The 23,599-nt window shown below is 45.4% G+C and overlaps 1 protein-coding gene across 5 annotated transcripts in view; it reads left to right on the forward strand.

Annotated features, from left to right (window-relative positions):
* The window catches only part of SLC26A9 (solute carrier family 26 member 9), a 753,885-nt gene that overhangs the window by 481,894 nt on the left and 248,392 nt on the right, over positions 1-23,599 (forward strand). For all 5 annotated transcript variants that reach the window (XM_077481318.1, XM_077481322.1, XM_077481323.1 and 2 more), the window contains 2 exons: positions 5,800-5,877; positions 6,129-6,224. In XM_077481318.1, coding sequence (XP_077337444.1) covers positions 5,800-5,877; positions 6,129-6,224 — 174 coding nt within the window. The remainder of the gene's footprint in view (positions 1-5,799; positions 5,878-6,128; positions 6,225-23,599) is intronic.

Here is a 23,599-nt window from a genome sequence, read left to right on the forward strand (position 1 = left end):
TATTATGCACAGTAAATATGAAAATAATCCAAACATGTGAAGTATCTCCAACAAATTAACCCATGAATAATCAATGAAATAAAATATCCAATCTGTTACAGATAATAAACCAAAAGTGTCATGTGCTTTAAATGTTCAAGTGAATATCTCCAAGATAATAAACTCATAAAATGTTATTTATTTTTTCCTTATATTAAAACGTGCAACACACAATGCATGCTTAAACAAGAAAACTACATAATAAAGTCTTTGGTGAAATTAAATGGAATACAGTGACCAGTGGCTATTTTTCAGTGTTCCTCTTAGTAAGAAGAATAAAATGGTAAAGTCTATATGTGAGCTGAAATGGGTAAAGTGACCAGTGGCTTATTCAGTGCTTCTCAAAAACAGGTGCCAGCAACCGTGTTTGTGATTCTTATATCTCCAGTGTTCACGGCACACCAGGTAGAGTGGCCCCTTACCTTACTGCTGTAAGGTAAACAGCAAAACAAACAAACGGCAAGGTCCAGGGGTTATGACCTAGTTCCTGGCAGATGAGTACTGGCCCCCTCGGCTGGAATTTTGCACCTCAGATAGTTTCCATATGGATCTTAAGCCTCAATATCATCCACAAAGGTTATCTATCTCCTCCCTCGGAGATAGATAACCTTGGATAGATAGATAGCCAACAAAAGTCCGATGAAAACTGAAAAAGTTTGTCCGATGGAACATACACACAGTTGGATGTTGCCTCAAAACAGCTTGTTTGCATGTGTGTTGTCAAAAAGTCAGATCGTGTGTACGGACCTTAAGACTGTGATGAATATGATTATCTGTTTTTTTATGAAACCATGATTGAACTGTTTGGCCTAAATTCTAAACATTATATCTGGCAAAAACCAGGCACCGATCATCACCTGCCCAATACCATCTAAACAGTGAAGCATGGTGGGGGCAGCACCATGCTGTGGGGGTGTTTTTCAGGAGCAGGGACTGGGAGACTGGTCAGGGTTAAGATAAAGTGAATGGAGCAAGGCAGAGAGAGATCATCAATGAAAACCTATTCCACTGCACTCAGGACCTAAGACTGGGTTGAAGATACACCTTTCAACATGACAATGATCCTAAGCACACGGCCAGCACAACACAGGAGTGGCTTAGGGACACCTCTGTGAATGTCCTAGAGTTGCCCAGCCATAGCCCTGACTTGAACCCTATTGAACATCTCTGAAGAAACCTTAAAACGGCTGTCCACCAATGGTCCCCATCCAACCTGACTGAGTTTGAGAGGTTTTGCAAAGAAGAATTGCAGAAAATCCCCAATCCAGGTGTACAAAGCTTGTTGCGTCATACCCAAAAAGACTCAGGGCTGTAATTGGTGCTTCAACAAAGTACTGAGTAAAGGGTCTGAATACTTAAGTACATGTGATATTTCAGTTTTTTCATTTTGATAAATTCAAAGACATTTCTAAAATTCTGTTTTCACTTCGTCATTATGGGGGGCAGAGTGTAGATTAATGAGAAAAAAATTGTATTTGGCTGCAGCATAACAAAATTGAAAAAAGTGAAGGGGATCTGAATACTTTATGAATGCACTGTATGCCACTATGGTGCCATTGTCTGACTATACCCAAATTGGGTATCCCTTTAGAAGAACAGTCCAGTGCTGCAGGGACACTGTGATGGGGGGGTTTGGCTTTTTCTCTTGACCGTGCTATCTGATCTTTCAAGGATTGGAAGACTCCTCCCCAACCTGACAGACTTGTGTCTGTTGTAAAAGGCTTCCGATTGTATTAAAGGAAGGATTTGCCCACTATTTAGAGTGGCGATCCAACAGGACAAGAAATTTCTTGTTTGGAGGGAAATTAGCATAGGTAGATTCAGGGAAAGAGCCTGCTTTTTCCATGCTAACAGGATGTTTAGCTTCAGAGTTCTTAAATGGAATTGAGCGAAAGTTATTGCAGTAAAGGTGGCCACAAGGGATACACCGATACCAAGCATTTGCATGAGTATCCGTACTCATGAAAATTCTCTGATGCCTAATCCAATACGTGTTGTATTGGACCAGGCATCCTCAAGCTCAGCAGGGGGCCAGGCAGCCTTACAGGTGATCGGGATAGTGGAGGGGCAGTTAAAAACACTGATCTCCCTGTATAGCTTTTCTGACAGCCACTTCTCCTCCTCTCCCTCCCGCAGCTGTCAGGTGCTTTATTGAAAGTTATACAGGGAGATCTGTGCTTTTAACTGCCCCCACAACCACACCGATCACCCCCAACTATCCCCTGTGTCCTCCATCGGGTTCTCCTCCCACCTTTCGGTGTTCTCCTCCCTCTCAGCAGTGTCCTCCTCCCTCTCTCTGAGTCACCGGCTCCCTGTGTCCTCCTCCAGTCCCCCCCCCCATACCAGATCTGTCAGGATGGAGCGGAGGAAGGAGCTGGTAAATCTGTCATTTACCGGTGCCTTCCTTTTCTGAATGAACAGAGTCAGTTATCACTGACTCTGTCTATTCATAGCTGAACCATCGTAACCTGAGTTTACTCTGCTTGAGTTTATGAATGGAGAGGAGCCTCTGTCTCCTCCCCAATGAGGAAGCTGCAGAGAAAGGGACTAGGGAATCTGTGTCACTTTCCCTATCTCAAAGGGGTGATGTCAGGGGTCTGTTTAGACCCCTGATATCCCACCGAAGCCCCTCCGCCCCAACAGGGCTGATAATAATAATACAAACAATGTAGCACTGACCCCCGAAGGAGCGGCTGGTTATTTTTGGGCTTACCGTTACCTTCTCCACCTCATGCTTGTCTAGGGGTTTCCCGAGGTTGATGGCCCAATAAACTGTAGAGACCGACAATTGAATCCAGTTTAGGGATTTTTATTTGCAAAAAGTTGAACACAACACAGTCTCTCAGTAGGGAATAGAGGGTATGGGTAGTAAAGCTCAGGTACTCTTGGAACTGCTGACACTTGAATGTCTCTCTCTATACAATCCAGGGAATAGCTATTCGCAACTGAATGTTACAACTATCAGATAAATCCCCTTCTTGTGGACTTAGCAACTGACAGGTGATTCAAAAAAGCATAGTCTCTGCCACAGACTTGGTTGTAGAACTTTAGAATGAGAAAAGTCTCTGTCACAGACTTTGTTGTAACTGAAGGATGAAATTAGGAACTCTCATACGGTACTAGTATCTTGCAGCCGGTCCTGTAAGAATCTGGATTCACCTTGGTGTTCTTTCCAGCTTAGCTTCCAGGCTCTTACCGAGCAGCCAGCCCTTTGCGTGACCCTCTTCTGAAGAGTCCTCCCCTGGTTGCGTTCTCAGTTGCTGGGCCTCTCCAAAACCGAGACGGCACCGGACCACCTTGGAACCCTCCTTCTAGTTACTGTGCCTTGGGCTAGCCAGCCCCAAGACTCGGAAACAGATGGATCCGTACCCCAGGCCATGAGGGCCTCTGGGGGCTAGTCAGAAGGACCAGAACCAGGGAGTCAGAACATACTTCTGGACCGGAACCTCAACCCACATGACCTCAGCACCTTAAGTACCCTCTCCCGTAATACATAGCGAGACAATGCACCCACTGATTGGCTGAAAGAGAGATTGGTACCCAATGCGTCCAACCAGACTGCGTTCCAATGATTGCCAAAGGTAACACCCGCACCTTTGTCCAGGCAGAACATAATACAGTCCAGCCAAACTGATGCTGAGACCATAATTTACCATAATTACCCCTACTATGGTCTTAGGAACATTTAAATTGACAAAAACATAGCGTGTGCTCTTCAGGAGCCTGGCGCTACAATAATAACTGTAATAAATAAATATTTAACCACTTCAATAAGGGCATTTTCACCCCCATTCCTGCCCAGACCTATTTTCAGCTTCCAGCGCTGTCACACTTTAAATGACAATTGCACAGTCATGCAACGTTGTACCCAAATTCAATTTTGATCATTTTTTTTCCCCACAAATAGAACTTTCTTTTGGTGTCATTCAATCACCTCTTTGTTTTTTATTTTTTGCGCTATAAACAAAAAAAGACCTACAATTTTGAAAAAACACAATATTTATTACTTTTTTGCTATAATAAATATCCCAATTTTTTTTTAAAAATAACTATTTTTTTCCTCAGTTTAGGCCGATATAGTTTCATAGTTAGTAAGGTTGAATAAAGACACCAGTCCATCCAGTTCAACCTGAGTGAGTGTCTACAATTGTCCCTATCCCCGTACATTGCACACTCACATCGGTCCCTACACTCAATGAGCCCACAATCCAAGGTCCCCATTGATATACTAGGGCCAATTTTGGACAGAAGCCAATTAACCTACCTGCATGTCTTTTGGTAAAAAAAAATGCAATAAGCGTATATTGATTGTGGGGGGAGGGGACTGATGAGGGGAGGAGACCGAGGAAGCTATATGGAAGGCTGGAGAGCAAAAAATTTTAAGCTGATCACCCAGCCAAATGGCTTAAGCAGCTGAATCATATTTTGGTGGAACATTTGCTGAGAGTTGTAAGGGAGATGACTCCTTCAGAAGAAGGTCATCTAGATGCTGTCTGGAGCCGGTCACCTAGATGCTCTGAGTTCTAAGAAGGACATACAGAGGTGTTACAACCTTTGTGATCACTCTGAATGCAGAGGAAGGCAGATGCAACAAAGTGTCAGTGGTCCTCTGCCACTGCAGACTGTAGAAATCACTGATGGGTTGGAAAAATGGGAACATGCATTTAGGCATCTTGGCTATCTACAGATACAAAAGTGAGTACATCCTTCACATTTTTGAAAATATTTTATTATATATTTTCATGTGGCAACACTGAAGAAATTACACTTTGCAACAATGTAAAGTAGTGGGTGTACAGCTTGTATAACAGTGTACATTTTCTGTCCCCTAAAAATAACTCAACACACAGCCATTGATGTCTAAAACACTGGCAACAAAACTAAGTACACCCCGAAGTGAAACTGTCCAAACTGGGCCCAAAGTGTCAATATTTTGTGTGGCCACCATTATTTTCCAGCACTGTCTTAATCCTTTTGGGCATGGAGTTCACCAGAACTTCACAGGTTGCCACTGGAGTCCTCTTTCACTCCAAGACTTACCGTGGTGGATTGTTCCATGCCTGACCCAGCATCGTATGATGTGTGGGTCCAAACCTGGTGGTAAGAGTACCCATTACCTTCTTTATTATTTGATGCACATATGCCATTTTCCAGTGTGAAGTCACATCCACCATCTGTGCCTTTAAGGAGGATTACATCCTGTTTCCTCTCCCTAAATAGGAGACTATATTGATTGTATTGTTATCTCCTATATGAACTATGTGAGGGCTTCTTGATATCGAAGCTTACCTTGATTAAATCATCACTTTATACGCTGTTACTGGATGGACACTATTACATTTATATAGGTTATGACTGTGATAGAGTCTTAGGAAATTCCATCCCTTTTGCATTGTTGTACACATTTTTTATATATTCACAATATATTTACTTTCCACATACACCTAAGTGAATATTCGTCCCTAAGAAGTATTCTTCTAGGGTGGATTTATTCTGTTTAATGCTGCATTCTTTCTTTTTTCACTTACATTTAACTGGGCTGGAAGTATAGTGAGAGTTGTACTAACCCCAGAATCCAAACAAGCAGATTTGTAGAACATAGACATTAGCCTGCTTGCCTGGGGGTTAATTTTGAGGCAAATTAATGTTATATTGCTTTAAACCTGATGTTATTTTGCCCGCGGTTGTGCTTTAAGCCTAGTTGTGAAATTCTGTTGGTTCAATTTATGTATGCTTATGTGTGTGCTTCTTTATCCTCAGATGTCAAGCTTCTTTGTCATGATGGTGGTCATGGTAACTATGCTGTCTCTTGGTACCTATTTGCAACCCTTGCCCAAGGTATGCTTGGTTTTCTTTATTCTTTTCATAGCTGCTCTTTCAGGTTATCGTCAACCTGTTTTTTTAATTGACTGTGTTTGTGTATGTGTAGTGTGAGGATAGAAACATGGCAGATAAAGGAAAGATAATATTAACATTTTATCAAGCTCTGTAGAGAAATAGTTTAATCACACATGTATTGGTTTAATCCTCAATCATTTTTCTTCACATTGTATTGTATGACATCTAAGTCAGTGTTGCTTTGTCTCCAGTCTGTTCTAGGAGCCTTGATAGCAGTCAACCTTAAGAATTCTCTGAAGCAACTTGCTGACCCTTTCTACCTTTGGAGCAAAAGCAAACTTGATTGCGTAAGTTCTGCACTAGTACAGCAACCAGTATGAACAGTGCATAGCCTGCTTGAAAAATAGTCACCGATGTGTGTACATGCTTTTAGGACTGAAGATTAATTAAACCACCCAAACATATATTTTCTGAAAGTAGAGGCACTGAACAATAGAATGGTAATAGTTGCAATTGTTTTTTTAATGTCATATAATATTAGTACAACAGTTTATCAAACCTGTATTTTAAATACAAAATACACAATACCTAATATGTTTAGCATAATTACATAGGTACATAGTAGGTGAGGTTGAAAAAAGACACAAGTCCATCAAGTACAACCCATGTGTGTGATTATATGTCAGTATTACATTGTATATCCCTGTATATTGCGGTTGTTTAGGTGCTTATCTAATAGCTTCTTGAAACTATTCATGCTCCCTGCTGAGTCCACCGCCTGTGGAAGGGAATTCCACATCCTTGACGCTCTTACAGTAAAGAACCCTTTACGTAGTTTAATGTTAAACCTCTTTTCTTCTAATTTTAATGAGTGGCCTTGAGTCTTGTTAAACTCCCTTCTGCAAAAAATCATATCCCCTCTCAAGCATCTCTTCTCCAGAGAGAATAAGTTCAGTGCTCGCAACCTTTCCTCATAACTAATATCCTCCAGACCCTTTATTAGCTTTGTTGCCCTTCTTTGTACTCGCTCCATTTCCAGTACATCCTTCCTGAGTCTTGTAGATTGGGAGAATTATCGTTTTATCTCTGGAGATGATCCCCTTTTTAATGCATGCCAATATTCTGTTTGCTTTGTTAGCAGCAGCTTGGCATTGCATGCCATTGGTGAGCCTATCATCTACTAAGACCTCTGGGTCCTTTTCCATCCGAGATTCCCCCAGAGGGTCTCCCCCCCCCCCCCCAGTGTATAGATTGCCTTCATATTTTTTGCCACCCAAATTAATTATTTTACATTTTTCTATATTGAACCTCATTTGTCATGTAGTTGCCCACCCCTTTAATTTGTTCAGATCTTTTTGAAAAGTTTCCACATCCTGCGGAGAAGTTATTGCCCTGCTTAGCTTAGTATCATCTGCAAATACAAAGATTGAACTGTTTACCCCATCCTCCAGGTCATTTATGAACAAATTAAATAGGATTGGTCTCAGCACAGAACCCTGGGGGACCCCACTACCCACCCTTGACCATTGCGCGTACTCCCCATTTATCACCACCCTCTGAACTCGCCCCTTTAGCCAGTTTTCAATCCATGTACTCACCCCATGGTCCATGCCAACAGACCTTATTTTGTACAGTAAACATTTATGGGGAACTGTGTCAAATGTTTTTGCAAAATCCAGATACACCACGTCCATGAGCCTTCCTTTATCTAGATGGCAACTCACCTCCTCATAGAAGGTTATTAGGTTTGGCAAGAACGATTCTTCACGAATCCATGCTGATTACTGCTAATGATACCGTTCTCATTACGAAAATCTTGTATATAGTCCCTTTTTCGTCCCCTCCAAGAGTTTACACACTGTTGATGTTTGGCTAACTGGTCTGTAATTCCCAGGGATGTATTTTGGGCCCTTTTTAAATATTGGTGCTACATTAGCTTTTCTCCAATCAGCTGGTACCATTCCAGTCAGTAGAACAATGGTCTGGCAATTACTTGACTGAGTTCCCTAAGTACCTTTGGGTGCAAGCTATCTTGTCCCGGTGATTTATTAATGTTAAATTTCCCAAGTCTCATTTTAATTCTGTCCTCTGTTAACCATGGAGGTGCTTCCTGTGATGTGTCATGAGGATAAACACTGCCATCTCCCCATCCTTTGTAACCAGATGTCCTTTCTCATTCTTTATGGGGCCAATGTGGTCTGTCCTCCCTTTTTTACTGTTTACATACTTAAAGAATTGATTTTTTTCACTCCTTTAAATTTATTACCCAGTAGGATGCATTGGCGAATGCCCTTAGTTTATATCCTCTTAAAGCAAACCCATCTCTCCTCCATTTTCTTTGTTCCTAAGATTTTATCTCAATTTATGCCTTCTAGTAAGGCTCGTAGTTTAGGGAAGTTGACTCTTTTGAAATTCAATGTCTTTGTATTCCTTTTTGTAATTGTAAATTTTGTACAAAGGTGCATAGATTCATATGTGCATGTATCCACATACAGGAGATATTCAAACATTTTTGTATTTTTGTTACTGACAACAGGATTGAAATCATCCAGACTTGAGGGGCGATTTCAGAGACATCTGTGTGGGTTGCTGCACAGACATCTATACAAATCGTATCCCAAAGTCGCCAAAAGTAGAACAGAACCTACTTTTGGGAATTGGTGCAGCTCCACGAAGTCGACGTCACACCAATTTGGACGGTGCCATTGCCAGCAATTGCCACCGACTGGCATGCGATTTGACATGTCAAATCGCATCAATGTGAACCTAGGCTCAAGGAGACATCAAATGTCTATTAGATGAGTAATGTCACCTCTGCAGTTCACTGCAGCTAATCAAGCACAGCTTGTCATTAATTGTTTCCCTGGCCACAACAACCTTAACAGCTCTTAATATAAAAGTGACAAAATGCTTGTCACTCCTGGGTTCATTCACCATGAGGGAAAATTAGGGAATAGATGTTTGCTGTTTTCCCTATGCTCTATCTTCTGACACCATCCATGACCATCCTGTTCCTGCAGGTGGGACATTGGGGAAGTAAGGGTGGTACTTTTCAGTGTTTGTTGAAGTGATCGAGCAGCAATACAGTTGCCCACATTACTTCCATCACATTACTTCCATCAGATAGTTCCAATAGTTGGTTTGACAAGTGTACACAAATGTAAAGCCTAGATAAATAAGAACCTTTATAGACATATGGCCCTTTCACACGGACACATTCGTGTACGGGCTCTGCTTTGCTCAGCAGGGATCGCTCCGTTGATCCCCGCTGAGCAGGCAGATGACAGGTCTGTCTCTGGTCTGTCTCTGGTCTGTCTCTGCACACTGTAGACTCTACAGTCTGTCTTCATCCGATCCGATCCACAGACGAATGGAAAAATAGGGTTTTCCTCCATCACACTTTAGCGGATCTGAGCGGGTTGGATGTCAGCGGACATCTGTCACTCCATAGAGGTCTATGGAGCGTCCGTTCAGGCTCGTGTGAAAGGGGCCAAAGGAGTGCATTGTTGATGTAAAAGCATGTCCATGTAAAAGTTGAGTATATATCAACAACAAAGGCTACAATTTAACCCCTTGACCTATGGAAGGTTCTATTCAGCACTGTGCTACTTTAACTGGCAATTGCATGGTCATGAAACACTGTACGCATGACTGTGCAATTTTTTTCACACAAATGGCGCTTTCATTTGGTGGTATTTGATCATCACTGGGTTTTTTATTTTTTGCAAATTTAAATAAAAACAATATACAATTTTTTTAAAAAAAAACCTTAAGCCCTTTTACACACGGTCGGAAATTCCGATGGACAATGTCCGATAGGACCGTTTTGTCGGATAATCCGACAGTGTGTGGGCTCGATCGGACCAAGTTTTCCAGCTGGGCTATAAAATTTTCCGACAACATGATCCAATTGGACTTTGTCCGATCATGTGTAGAGAATTCCGATCGGACAAAGTGCCATGCATGCTCAGATCAAATTCCTAGACCAAAGCTATTGGCTACTAGCCTGAGCGTAGTCCCGTCCTAACGAAATAACGTCATCACGTTAAGTACGATCGGATTTTCTGACAACTTTGTCCGACTGTGTGTATGCAACAGTTTCGGACAAAATCCGTCAGACAAAATCCGTCGGACAAAATCCGACAGATTTGGTTGTCAGAATGTCCGACCATGTGTACAAGGGCGAAAACCTATACAATAAAATCAAATTTCTTCATAAATGTAGGCCAGAATGTATTCTGCTACATGTCCTTGGTAAAAAAGTGTGTATTAATTGGTTGTGTGGAAGTTATAGCATCTATATATTCAAAAAGGCCAGCACAGTTTACATACTGTCACTCCATCATATGACTAGTGTGGCGGTGACTGGCGGGGATTTTTTTCAGCAGGAATGCAGTTCTGGCACTTTCAGCACTGAATGTATGTAATAGCAAGGGATGTGGGTTTGCTGAAGGGTCTATTGATGCTGGCTGCTGGGGGATCTATTTTCACTGGTAAGGATCTGTTTTGTGTGAGGGTCTATTGTTACTGGCGGGGGTCTTATGTTTCTGGTAGGGATCTACTGTTGAGGGAGAGGTCTAATATTGCTGGCTGTTGGAGGATTGATCTATTGATGCTGGCTGCTGGGAGATAAGCTGTTGCTGCTGGGGGGCCTAATGTTGATGGGTGTGGTATTTTGTTGTGGGTGGTCCATTGTTGCTGTATGGGGGGTCTTATCTTGCTGTGTGGAGGGTCTATTGTTGTGTGGTGGCTATTGTTGCTGTGCTGGGATCTATTGTTGCCGGGGTGGAGTCCATTGTTGCTGGGGGAGTCTATTGTTGCTGACTGCAGGGGGTCTATTTTACTGCTTTTCTTGTTATCATTAACAAATTCCATACAAATTGATTAACACCGCAAAAATGATACTTGGTTCTGTATTCTCTCAAAAGGGTGGTACTGGGAGGTGGGTAGGAGGTGGAACTAAGACTCCTTTCATACTGGGGGGCTTTGCAGGCGCTATAGCATTAAAAATAGCACCTGCAAACCACCCTAAAACAGCTGTTCCATTCACTCCAGTGTGAAAGCCAGAGGGTTTTCACACTGGAGCGTTGTGCTGGCAGGGCGTCAGAAAAAGTCCTGCAAGCAGTTTCTTTGGAGCTGTGAAGGAGTGGTGAACTCACTGCTCCTCCACCGCTCCTTCTCATTGAAATCAATGGGGCAGCGCTGTCATACAACTGGCAAAACGCCACTGCGGCAGTGTTTTTCGGGCAGATTTAACCCCTTTTAGGCCTCTAGCGGGGGTTAAAACCAACCCGCTAGAGGACGAATATCGCCGCTAAAACTATGGTAAAGCAGAGCTAATAATAGCACCACTTTACCGATGACGCCGGTGGCGGCACAGTTTGAAAATGGTCTTATGGATGGTGCTCAGAGGTGCTTAGGGGGCGGAGACGAGGAATGACTCAGAAGAAGGAAGTTCCTGCACGTATACTCTGAGGAAAAAAGCTCCCCTGACTGGTGACAGTATGTAAAAAAAAATCAAAAATGTCATCCTTAAATTTTTTTAAACATTTTTTTTTTTTTTTTTACATACTTTCATCAGAGTAGTTCAATGACATTGTACTACTCTGGTGAGATGATCAGGGTTCTTTTTTTTTTTTTTTTTATGTTTTTTTTTACATTGTTATTGCTTATACAATGAAGGTCACTAAATAAGCAATAGTTTTATCTGTCATGAATGGGTTAACATTCAGGAACAGCTTATGATTGTAATCTCTAATTGGTTTGTTTAAATTGTTATTATGTGATCGCTATGATTGGTCATAGCAATCACATGATGTCCTGGCCACTCTTACAGCTTACCTGTAAAATATTTTTCTTGGAGTATATCACAAGATACAGAGCAGCCATAGTAATTACTATGTGGGTTATACGCCACTTTTAGGTTAATGGACACTGGCACACCCAAAGACAGGAAGTCCCCCTCTATATAACCCTTCCCATACAGGAAGTACCTCATTGTTGTAGCAAAGCAATGTATATCCCAACAAGAGGGGATGGACCTCTGTGTCCCGTGATGTACTCCAAGTAAAGTATTTTATAGGTAAGCTGTATTAAAAATCCTATTTTCTTTATTATACATCAGGGGACACAGAGCAGCCATAGTAATTACTATGTGGGATGTCCCAAAGCAATGCCCTTGAGGGGAGGGAGACAAATATCAAAGCAGACCGCCATCAGACGTGAGGACCTATACTGCTGCCTGCAGTACACTGAGCCCAAAAGCGGTATCCTCCTGCCGCCTTACATCCATCTGGTAAAATTTAGTAAATGTATGTACTGACAACCAAGTTGCAGCTTTACAAACCTGAGCCATAGAGGCCTGGTGACACACTGCCCATGAAGCGCTTACTCCCCTGGTAGAGTGTGCTCTAATTTGAAAAGGTGGAACCCTTTTTTTCAATCCATATGCCTGAATTATAACCTGACAGATCCACTGTAAAATGGTCGATTTTGACGCTGCCTGCCCTTTTCTGGGCCCATCTGGCAGCATAAACGAAGCATCAGTCTTCCTTATCTGAGCTGTGACCTTCAGATAGATCCTGACAACTCTCACCACGTCGAGAGAATGCAACAATTTTTCTTCTGCAGAGCGAGGTTCTGGAAAAAATGAAGGAAGGGAGACATCTTGATTCAAGTGAAAACTGGACACTACCTTTTATTATATCTTTTCGTGTGACAACACTGAAGAAATTACACTTTGCTACAATGTAAAGTAGTGAATGTACAGCTTGTATAGCAGTGTCAATTTGCTGTCCCCTCAAACTAACTCAACACACAGCCATTAATGTCTAAACCGCTGGCAACAAAAGTGAGTACATCCCTAAGATCCCACACTGGGGCAACTTGTCAGGCGACTCCGATCCAGTTGGTGAGCGGGTTACGGCCCACTGTTTGTTGCAACTGACATTGAGCAGGCTTGAGGCCTACTTCACTTTAGTGCCCAAGCGTTGTGTATAAGTTCTTGGAGTTATGCCTGGAGTACCTTAAGCTAACTCTTACCTACCTTTTGGATTACAAATATCAGAGGAGTCATCTCTAGCTAGCGAAGAAAGAAGATACGGGAGAGAGTACTTTAAGTGAGGCCTCACGTATAACTTTAAAGTAGCGGGAGCTCCCAGGTATATATATATATATATATATATATATATATATATATATATATATATATATATATTTATGGTCAAAGCCCTATGGCCGATACGGATATAAACAAATAGACTTTACCATAAGATTAACAACATGAAATGGACCTGAAGTGTGCCCTGGTCTCATGGTCGGTATACCAAAATAAGGGGGCATACCCTAGATTAGAAATTAATATTTGTGAAGAGAAATGAATTTGAGAAATGCCCTGAAAAGGGGATGGGAGGGTGGGTGCCGTGCACCGGAAACCGACAAAGACCACAGGCGAGCGGGCTGGTTAAATACCCTCCGGGCTCCTCCCATAAATTCAGGCCACCACACTGGCCTTCCTACTTATGGTCAAAGCCCTATGGCCGATACGGATATAAACAAATAGACTTTACCATAAGATTAACAACATGAAATGGACCTGAAGTGTGCCCTGGTCTCATGGTCGGTATACCAAAATAAGGGGGCAAAAACATTCAGGTAGGGGTGTAGTTTTATTAGTTTTAGCTTAATTAGTTGAGCAAGTTTGGTGAATGCTTGTGCCATTTCCATCCGAGGATTGGGGATGTACCGGGCGAGGTAGGCAGGGTTCCAACTGCTTAGACTCTCAATGACGCGACTTGGGACCCATGCCAGCATGCTGCCAAGGGTGCTCAAATACTAAAGAGTGACCACAGTATGGACCGGGGTTGAGGTGTAGGCTGCGTAGAAGAACCCCATGTGTTTGGGAAACTGGCAGGTACACAAGTGTTAGCACGAAAAGGCAATAGGGAACTGGAGTTTAGGCGTTCCGGTAGGAGTGACAGTAGGTAGTCGAGTATGGTTACTTGACACCAAGCACTGCCTATTCTATAGAAATGGACGTCTATCCTGGAGCCAGATTGCTGGGTTTTAGACACTGCAAGGTGGAGGATGAAATGGTGTTGGTAGCGAGCCAAGTGACGACTATGCCGGACTTGGCCTGCGGGATTGCTGAAGGCCTGGAATGCCCATACAATGGACTTTAAACTGGTGCCCCCAAGATAACTGCAGCAGTCTGCGCAGGAAGCACCCAACCGAGAGCGGTCCAGACCTGGCTTCATCAACAAGGTGAGCCTCGGCCCAGTTGTCGGTGGTGAAAGCCACAGCCTGTCCTGTCCTGACATAACCCCAGATTCGAGAGGCTGTCCTGACCGGGTATAGCTTGAAGAGGGAGGAAGTCCAGGTAAACCCGGGGTTTAGGAGTATCCCTGATGCCATGGTTCTGTAACCAGTGGTGGCCAAAAATTGCAGCGAGCCTGTGGGGGCTGTGGCATCCGTCACTACCAGGGGTGACAGGGGCATCGTAGATGGTCTAAACATCGCTACACCAATCCATGCAGTAAGGAACCTTCCGACATAGATAGGTCTGCTATTGACACGGCATCTAAATTAAGGATCTGAGAAGGGTCCTGTGTCCGTGAGAGGAGGACCAGGAGGCGTGACATAAAGATCGACCCTGGGGAATGGCCCGTATTGCCGATTTGAACGTTCGTCAGGTTGTGTCTGTGTAGAACCTGGCTGCCAGTGCTACCAACAATAAATTGGCTAGGCCATGGAAAACCACAAAGGGCCAGGTAGATGGCCGCTTGGATGACTAGACTGGGGAATATGCAAGGATTTTTATATGTCCGTAAAGATGGCAGATGGGCGTTGTTTGCCGTTGGCTATGGGCGATGCCTCTGGATGCCTCGTAGTGGGGATCTTGCTGTATGGGCCGTAAAGACGGATGGCTCTCCGGGCCCTGTAAGGATAAGAAATGCTGAACGCTGGCTAGGTATATCCTGAGCGTGTTACAGGAAGAAGCCAGTTGCGTGTGTCAATATGATCCTGGTGCAGGATGGAAGTTGCATTCAACTGTCCTAAGGGAGAGACAGACAGACAGGAAACGGTGAGTGGCTTGTAAGAAAAGCCACAGGAGACAAGTGGTCAATTAAGTGCTGCTGAAAACGACGTGTAGCCAGTTTGTGTGCCACTGAGAATGTTCTTGCAAAAGAATGATTGCAAGAAGTTATGCTAAGTCGCGAGCCTTGGCATGATTGCAAAAGTAGTGTTTAAACGTGTACTTGCGACAATTGCGCGGGAGTTTGTCACTGGAGATGTGTTGGTAGTGACTGTGAGAAATTCGTGTTACCGCATGTGCTTTGCAAAGACTGCAGGAGTTGTGCTTGAACATGTGTTTGGGTGCGTGCTTGCAACGATTGCAAGATGTTATGCCAAGATACGTGCTTGCAACGATTGCAAGATGATATGCTAGGATGCGTGCCTGCAACGATTGCAAGGAGTCGCACCAGGATGCGTGCTTGCCATGATTGCAAGGAGTTATGCCAGGATGCGTGCCTGCAACAATTGCAAGGAGTTATGGTAAGATAGATGGGTAGCCAGGTCGGAAAAGACAGAAGTGCATCCAGTCCTAACCACGAATCAAACAAATAAAATACCGCACAACCCGACACACCCAATTCTACACCCACAGCTGATCCAGAGGAAGGCAAAAACCCCAGCAGAGCATAGCCCAATTTGCTACAACAGGGGAAAAAATTCCTTCCTGATCCCTCGAGAGGCAATCGGATTTACCCTGGATCAACTTTACCTATAAATATAAGTACCCCGTTATAATGTACCTTTAGGAAAGTATCCAGGCTTTTCCTAAAGCAATCTATTGAGCCAGCCAGAACTGCCTGCTAGCAATGATTGCAATAAGTTTGTGCCTGGACATCTGCTTGCAATGATTGCAAGAGGTCTTATGCTCCAATGCATGTTTGCAATGACTGCAAGAGGTCTATGCCTGAATGTGTGCTTGCAACGATTGCAAGAAGTCTACGCTTGGATGCGTGCTTGCAATGATTGCAAGAAGTCTACACTTGGATGCGTGTTTGCAATGAGTGCAAGAAGTCTATGCTTGTATGCGTACTTGCGACGACTGCAAGACGTCCATGCTTGAATGCGTGCTTGCAACGATTGCAAGAAGTTAATGCTTAATGCGTGCTTGCAACGATTTTCAAGAAGTCTATGCTTGGATTCGTGCTTGCAACGATTGCAAGAAGTCTACGCTTGTATGCGCACTTGCAACGACTGTAAGACGTCCATGCTTGAATGCGTGCTTGCAACGATTGCAAGAAGTCTATGTTTGGATGCGTGCTTGCAATGATTACAAGAAGCCTACGCTTGGATGCGTGCTTGCAATGACTGCAAGAAGTCTACGCTTGGATGCGTGTTCGCAACAATTGCAGGAAGTGTATGCTTGTATGCGTACTTGCACCAACTGCAAGATGTCCATGCTTGACTGCTTGCTTGCAACGATTGCAAGAAGTATATGTTTGGATGCGTGCTTGCAACGATTGCAAGAAGTCTACGCTTGGATGCGTGTTTGCAATGATTGCAAGAAGTCTACGCTTGTGTGCGTACTTGTAACGACTGCAAGGCGTCTATGCTTGAAGGCGTGCTTGCAACTGTTGCAAGAAGTCTACACTTGAATGCGAACTTGCAACGACTGCAAGACATCCATGCTTGAATGTGTGCTTGCAACGATTTGCAAGAAGTCTATGCTTGGATGCATGCTTGCAACGATTGCAAGAAGTCTATGCTTGGATGCGTGTTTGCAAAGATTGCAAGAAGTCTATGCTTGAATGCATGCTTGCAACGATTGCGAGAAGTCTGTGCCTGGGAATGTGTTTGCAATGATTGCAGGGAGTGTATGCTTAGGTGCGCGCTAGCCGCGATTTTGCAAGACGTTGTTTCTAGGATGTGTATGGAATGAATCCGTTATGAATCGGTCGTACGAATGAAAACAACTGGAGCACGCCGGAACGAATCGGTGCATGTCAGATGCGACCGACTCGAATCGGGGCATGATATATGACGGTCAATTTAATGGAAAAAAAAAAAAAAAACCTGTTATGATAGAGGCATAAGCCGGTCATGCCGTGACTGTGACTGAAGATGAACCGGACTCTGGAGCATGCACTGAAATGAGGCTAAAGCACTGGGGCACGCCGTAACGAATCGGTGCATGTATGCAATTGGATTCGAAACGGAGCGCGGTACGTGGTGGTGAAATTAATTTGGATTGCCATGACAGAGGCACGAATCGATCATGCCGCTGTTGCGACTATCCGCATGCTCTGAAGCATGTATTGAAATGTGGCTGAAATACCTGGGGCGCGCCGAGACGAATTAGCGCACGATTCGTGTCGGAGCGTGATACGTGACAGTGAAATGATTTCCCATGACAGAGTCATGAATCAGAGAACCGAAAACTGCGACCGATAATGAATCCTGACTCTGGAGCATGTACTGAAATGAGGCCGTGACCAACTGGGGCACATCGAAACGAATCGGTGCATGACGGATGCGACTAGATTTGAATCGGAGCGCGGTAAGTGACAGTGAAATGAGTGACAAAGTTTGCCATGACAGAGGCCCGAACCGGTCTTGCCGCGATTGCGAGTGACAACGAACGGGACTCTGGAGCATGTACTGAAATGAGGCCGAAAAAATACCTGGGGCACGCCGGGACGAATTGGTGCATCGTAGATGCGACTGGATTCGTATCGGAACGTGTTACGTGACAGTGAAATGATTTCCCATGACAGAGGCACGAATCGGTGCGCCGCAACCTGCGACTGACAACGAACGGGACTCTGGAGCATGTACTGAAATGAGGCCGAAAATACCTGGGGCCGTCCGGACGAATCGATGCATGGGGATGCGACCGGATTCGAACTGAACGTACTACGTGACAATGAAATGTTTCCCATGATAGAGCTACGAATCGGAGAGGACGCAACCTGCGACCGCCAACGAACGGGCTCTAGAACATGTACCGAAATGAGGCCAACGCAACTGGAACACGTCGATCGAACCTGTGCGTTTTGAGAAAAGCGACTGGTTTCGATTCAAACGTAATAGGTGAGGTGAAATGACTCCCATGACAGAGACCCGGGTCGATTAGCAACGAGCGGGCTCTGGAGCATGTACCGAAATGAGGCCGAGCAACTAGGGGCACACCGGAACGAATCTCCGCATTTAGGGATGCGACTGGATTCGAATCGGAGCGCAGTGCGTGACAGAAATTAGTGAAATGATGAAATGACCTACGTGAGCCAGCTATGGCAGAGGTACGAGTCGTTGTGCCGTGAGATACGACTGGCAACGATTTGACTGTGGAACACGGCAACGAGACTATAACAAGTTACTAAAACAGTGCAGTTTTTCCTACAAGCAATATCTACCGAAATGACGCCCGTGAAATGAAGGGCGCTGCGAAAATAGTGCGTTTTGAGTGATAACAACCCGGTATCATAACGAACGATTCGATATTTCAGGTTTTAACGACACTCAAAAATAGTACAGGAAGGTCAATCGAGACCCTTACCTGCGGCAGTCTAGCCGGCGACGTTTGTACAAAAACGAACGGGAAACGTAAACCACGAGATTCTAGTAGAGAGACGTTTTGTCCGAGCGGCAACGAAACACGAGCAGTCGGCCTAGTGACGTAGTGCCGCGCACCGGAAACCGACAAAGACCACAGGCGAGCGGGCTGGTTAAATACCCTCCGGGCTCCTCCCATAAATTCAGGCCACCACACTGGCCTTCCTACATATCTCTTTCATATTTTATTTGTCTGTTGATTTATAATGTACTGACATCCTACGTTGGGATGACAGCACAATTACTGTAACCACCTATTGAAATATTTTACAGTAGACAATATTTCTGGTTAAGTATCCAGTTGTGTGGCGGACTGTTTTTCCTCACCAGGTGGAGCCAGTGGATCCTAATGGTACAATACAGGTACTTTGTATTTTTGTATATTGTACTGTATTACATTGCACCACAGCTATGCCAAAGGGATTGAGTCAAGTCAGTGGAGTTTCTAGGTAGCGTGCAGGCCCAATCAAAACCAGCAGCTCCTTCGGGGCTAAGTGCTATATAAGACATGATGGTACACCCATCCTTGTGAAAGCAAGTCTGGACGGAATGGAAGATTCCACCGTTTCCCTACTGCCAACCTTATGATGTCTGCATACCAGGCTCTTCTGGGCCAATGCTGGTGCTACCAGTATAACTGACTTCCCTTCCTCCTTGATCCTGCGTAAAAACCGCAGTAGGAGCTGAATTAGGGGGTACGCATAAATCAGTGAAAACTGATCCCAAGGGGTCATTAGCGCTACTGTCCCAAATGTGAGCGGATCCCTTGACATGTAGATTGCCAATAGATCTATGTCCAGGGACAGATACATTGGGTAGTCCAAGGCTTAGACCCCTTTGTTCCAAGCAGACAGAATACTGTTTTGCAACAGTCTCGAATGAAATTGGGCATAGGGAATAGCTTTGAAGGAAGCCACCGTTTTCCCTAGCAACCTCATGCAAAGGCGAATGGAGGGATTCTTCTTTCCCTTGACCACACAGACAAGATCTCTTATAGCCCTGACCTTCTGAGGCAAAAAAACCTTTTTCTTGGACTGTGTCTATGACCAGACCCAAGTATTCTAGCCTCATTACTGTCCGTAAGGCTGACTTGAGAATCCAACCCAGGTGCTCCAAATATCTGACCTTGCTGGACACATTGCAGTCTAACCATGTAACCGACTGATCTATAAGCAGCAGGTCATCTAGGTCATCTAGGTATGTCATTACTGATATACCTTGGAGCCTTAATCTTGCTAATACCGGGGCCAAAATCTTTGTGAACACCCGGGGGCGGTGGCTAACCCGAAGTGCAAGGCCACAAAGTGAAAATGAGGCTGTTCCACCTCAAACTGCAGAAATTTCTGGTGAGTGGGGTAGATTGGCACATGCAGATATGCATCTTTGATGTCTATTGATGCTAAAAATTCTCCTCCTCTCAGAGAGGACGCGACTGACCGGATTGACGCCATGTGAAAAGAGAGGATGTAAGCAAAGAAAATGCGGCGCACAAAACAAAAAATATAAACGCATTTAAAGTAACACATTCATGTGTAAAAGTCCAAAACAGGTACTGAAAGTTCAGTGAATCCACAACAGATCTCCCTCCACCTCGTTCAGCAGAGATAAGGATAGTAGGGGTCCCAACACCATCACCCAACACGACAGCCCCTTACCATCAGTGCAATGATAATGCACAAAATAGAAAAGCCACTTTGCTCCACTACGCTCCACTACTCTTCACTAGTGATGGACGAACTTCCGACAGGACGTTTCGCGAACCGCGAACCATAACGTTCGCGGCGGGCCCCATTGACTTCAATGGGAGGCAAACTTTACATTTACATAACACATGTATGAGGTGAATCTGGGATCGACAACTACAAGCATTCTTTTTTTATATGTGAAATTCTGACAATTCAGGACTCAGGAGCGCAAGAAGGCAATGGAGGAGAGGGAAGGTTAGGGTAGGCTAAGAAGAGGGTGCAGGAGATGATCACCAGCACCGTGATATAGAGCACTGACACCTGCACCGTGATAGAGTGATCTGACACCAGCACCGTGATAGAGAGAGAGCACTGACATCAGCACCGTGACATAAAACACTGACATCAGCACCGTGATATAGAGCACTGACACCTGCACCGTGATAGAATGATCTGACACCAGCACCGTGATAGAGAGCACTGACATCAGCAGCGTGACATACAGCAATGACACCTGCACCGTGATAGAGTGATCTGACACCAGCACCGTGATAGAGAGCACTGACATCAGCAGCGTGACATACAGCAATGACACCTGCACCGTGATACAGTGATCTGACACCAGCACCGTGATAGAGAGCACTGGCATCAGCAGCGTGACATAAAGCAATGACACCTGCACCGTGATAGAGTGATCTGACACCAGCACCGTGATAGAGAGCACTGACATCAGCAGCGTCACATAAAGCACTGACACCAGCACCGTGATATACAGCACTGACACCTGCACCGTAAGCAGCCCCAGGAGGAAGTCAGCACAGCACAGGGATGGTGGGCGCCCCTCATAATGAGCATAGCACAGGGATGGTGAGAGCCCCTCATAATATGCACAGCAGAGGTACAGCCCCAGGAGGAAGTCAGCATAGCACAGGGATGGTGGGAGCCCCTCATAATAAGCAGCCCCAGGAGGAAGTCAGCATAGCACAGGGATGGTAGGAGCCCCTCATAATGAGCATAGCACAGGGATGGTGGGAGCCCCTCATAATGAGCATAGCACAGGGATGGTGGGAGCCCCTCATAATGAGCATAGCACAGGGATGGTGGGAGCCCCTCATAATATGCACAGCAGAGGTACAGCCCCAGGAGGAAGTCAGCACAGCACAGGGATGGTGGGAGCCCCTCATAATAAGCAGCCCCAGGAGGAAGTCAGAATAGCACAGGGATGGTGGGAGCCCCTCATAATGAGCATAGCACAGGGATGGTGGGAGCCCCTCATAATGAGCATAGCACAGGGATGGTGGGAGCCCCTCATAATGAGCATAGCACAGGGATGGTGGGAGCCCCTCATAATATGCACAGCAAAGGTACAGCCCCAGGAGGAAGTCAGCATAGCACAGGGATGGTGGGAGCCCCTCATAATAAGCAGCCCCAGGAGGAAGTCAGCATAGCACAGGGATGGTGGGAGCCCCTCATAATGAGCATAGCACAGGGATGGTGGGAGCCCCTCATAATGAGCATAGCACAGGGATGGTGGGAGCCCCTCATAATGAGCATAGTGCAGGGATGGTGGGAGCCTCGCATAATGAGCATAGCACAGGGATGGTGGGAGCCCCTCATAATGAGCATAGCACAGGGATGGTGGGAGCCCCTCATAATGAGCATAGCACAGGGATGGTGGGAGCCCCTCATAATATGCACAGCAGAGGTATAGCCCCAGGAGGAAGTCAGCACAGCACAGGGATGGTGGGAGCCCCTCATAATAAGCAGCCCCAGGAGGAAATCAGCACAGCACAGGGATGGTGAACTTTACAAACCTACAGGTCATATTTGCAGCCACAAAATAATTACTAGCTGTGCACACATAGTCCCACCACATGACCAATGACATAACACATGTATGAGGTGAATCTGGGATCGACAACTACAAGCATTTTTTTTTTATATGTGAAATTCTGAAAATTCAGGACTCTTGAGACAATGGAGGTGAGGGAAGGTCAGGGTAGGCAAAGAAGAGGGTGCAGGAGATGATGATCATCACCAGCACCGTGATATAGAGCACTGACACCTGCACCATGATAGAGTGATCTGACACCAGCACCGTGATAGAGAGCACTGACATCAGCAGCGTGACATACAGCAATGACACCTGCACCGTGATAGAGTGATCTGACACCAGCGCCGTGATAGAGAGCACTGACATCAGCAGCGTGACATACAGCAATGACACCTGCACCGTGAAAGAGTGATCTGACACCAGCACCGTGATAGAGAGCACTGACATCAGCAGCGTCACATAAAGCACCGACACCAGCACCGTGATATACAGCACTGACACCTGCACCATAAGCAGCCCCAGGAGGAAGTCAGCACAGCACAGGGATGGTGGGAGCCCCTCATAATGAGCATAGCACAGGGATGGTGAGAGCCCCTCATAATATGCACAGCAGAGGTACAGCCCCAGGAGGAAGTCAGCATAGCACAGGGATGGTGGGAGCCCCTCATAATAAGCAGCCCCAGGAGGAAGTCAGCATAGCACAGGGATGGTAGGAGCCCCTCATAATGAGCATAGCACAGGGATGGTGGGAGCCCCTCATAATGAGCATAGCACAGGGATGGTGGGAGCCCCTCATAATGAGCATAGCACAGGGATGGTGGGAGCCCTTCATAATATGCACAGCAGAGGTACAGCCCCAGGAGGAAGTCAGCACAGCACAGGGATGGTGGGAGCCCCTCATAATAAGCAGCCCCAGGAGGAAGTCAGAATAGCACAGGGATGGTGGGAGCCCCTCATAATGAGCATAGCACAGGGATGGTGGGAGCCCCTCATAATGAGCATAGCACAGGGATGGTGGGAGCCCCTCATAATATGCACAGCAAAGGTACAGCCCCAGGAGGAAGTCAGCATAGCACAGGGATGGTGGGAGCCCCTCATAATAAGCAGCCCCAGGAGGAAGTCAGCATAGCACAGGGATGGTGGGAGCCCCTCATAATGAGCATAGCACAGGGATGGTGGGAGCCCCTCATAATGAGCATAGCACAGGGATGGTGGGAGCCCCTCATAATGAGCATAGTGCAGGGATGGTGGGAGCCCGCATAATGAGCATAGCACAGGGATGGTGGGAGCCCCTCATAATGAGCATAGCACAGGGATGGTGGGAGCCCCTCATAATATGCACAGCAGAGGTATAGCCCCAGGAGGAAGTCAGCACAGCACAGGGATGGTGGGAGCCCCTCATAATAAGCAGCCCCAGGAGGAAATCAGCACAGCACAGGGATGGTGAACTTTACAAACCTACAGGTCATATTTGCAGCCACAAAATAATTACTAGCTGTGCACACATAGTCCCACCACATGACCAATGACATAACACATGTATGAGGTGAATCTGGGATCGACAACTACAAGCATTCTT

The sequence above is a fragment of the Lithobates pipiens genome, unplaced genomic scaffold (genome assembly GCF_037356315.1).
Source record: "Lithobates pipiens isolate NorthernLeopardFrog02 unplaced genomic scaffold, aLitPip1_a1.2 Scaffold_16, whole genome shotgun sequence".
NCBI classification, from domain to species: domain Eukaryota; kingdom Metazoa; phylum Chordata; class Amphibia; order Anura; family Ranidae; genus Lithobates; species Lithobates pipiens.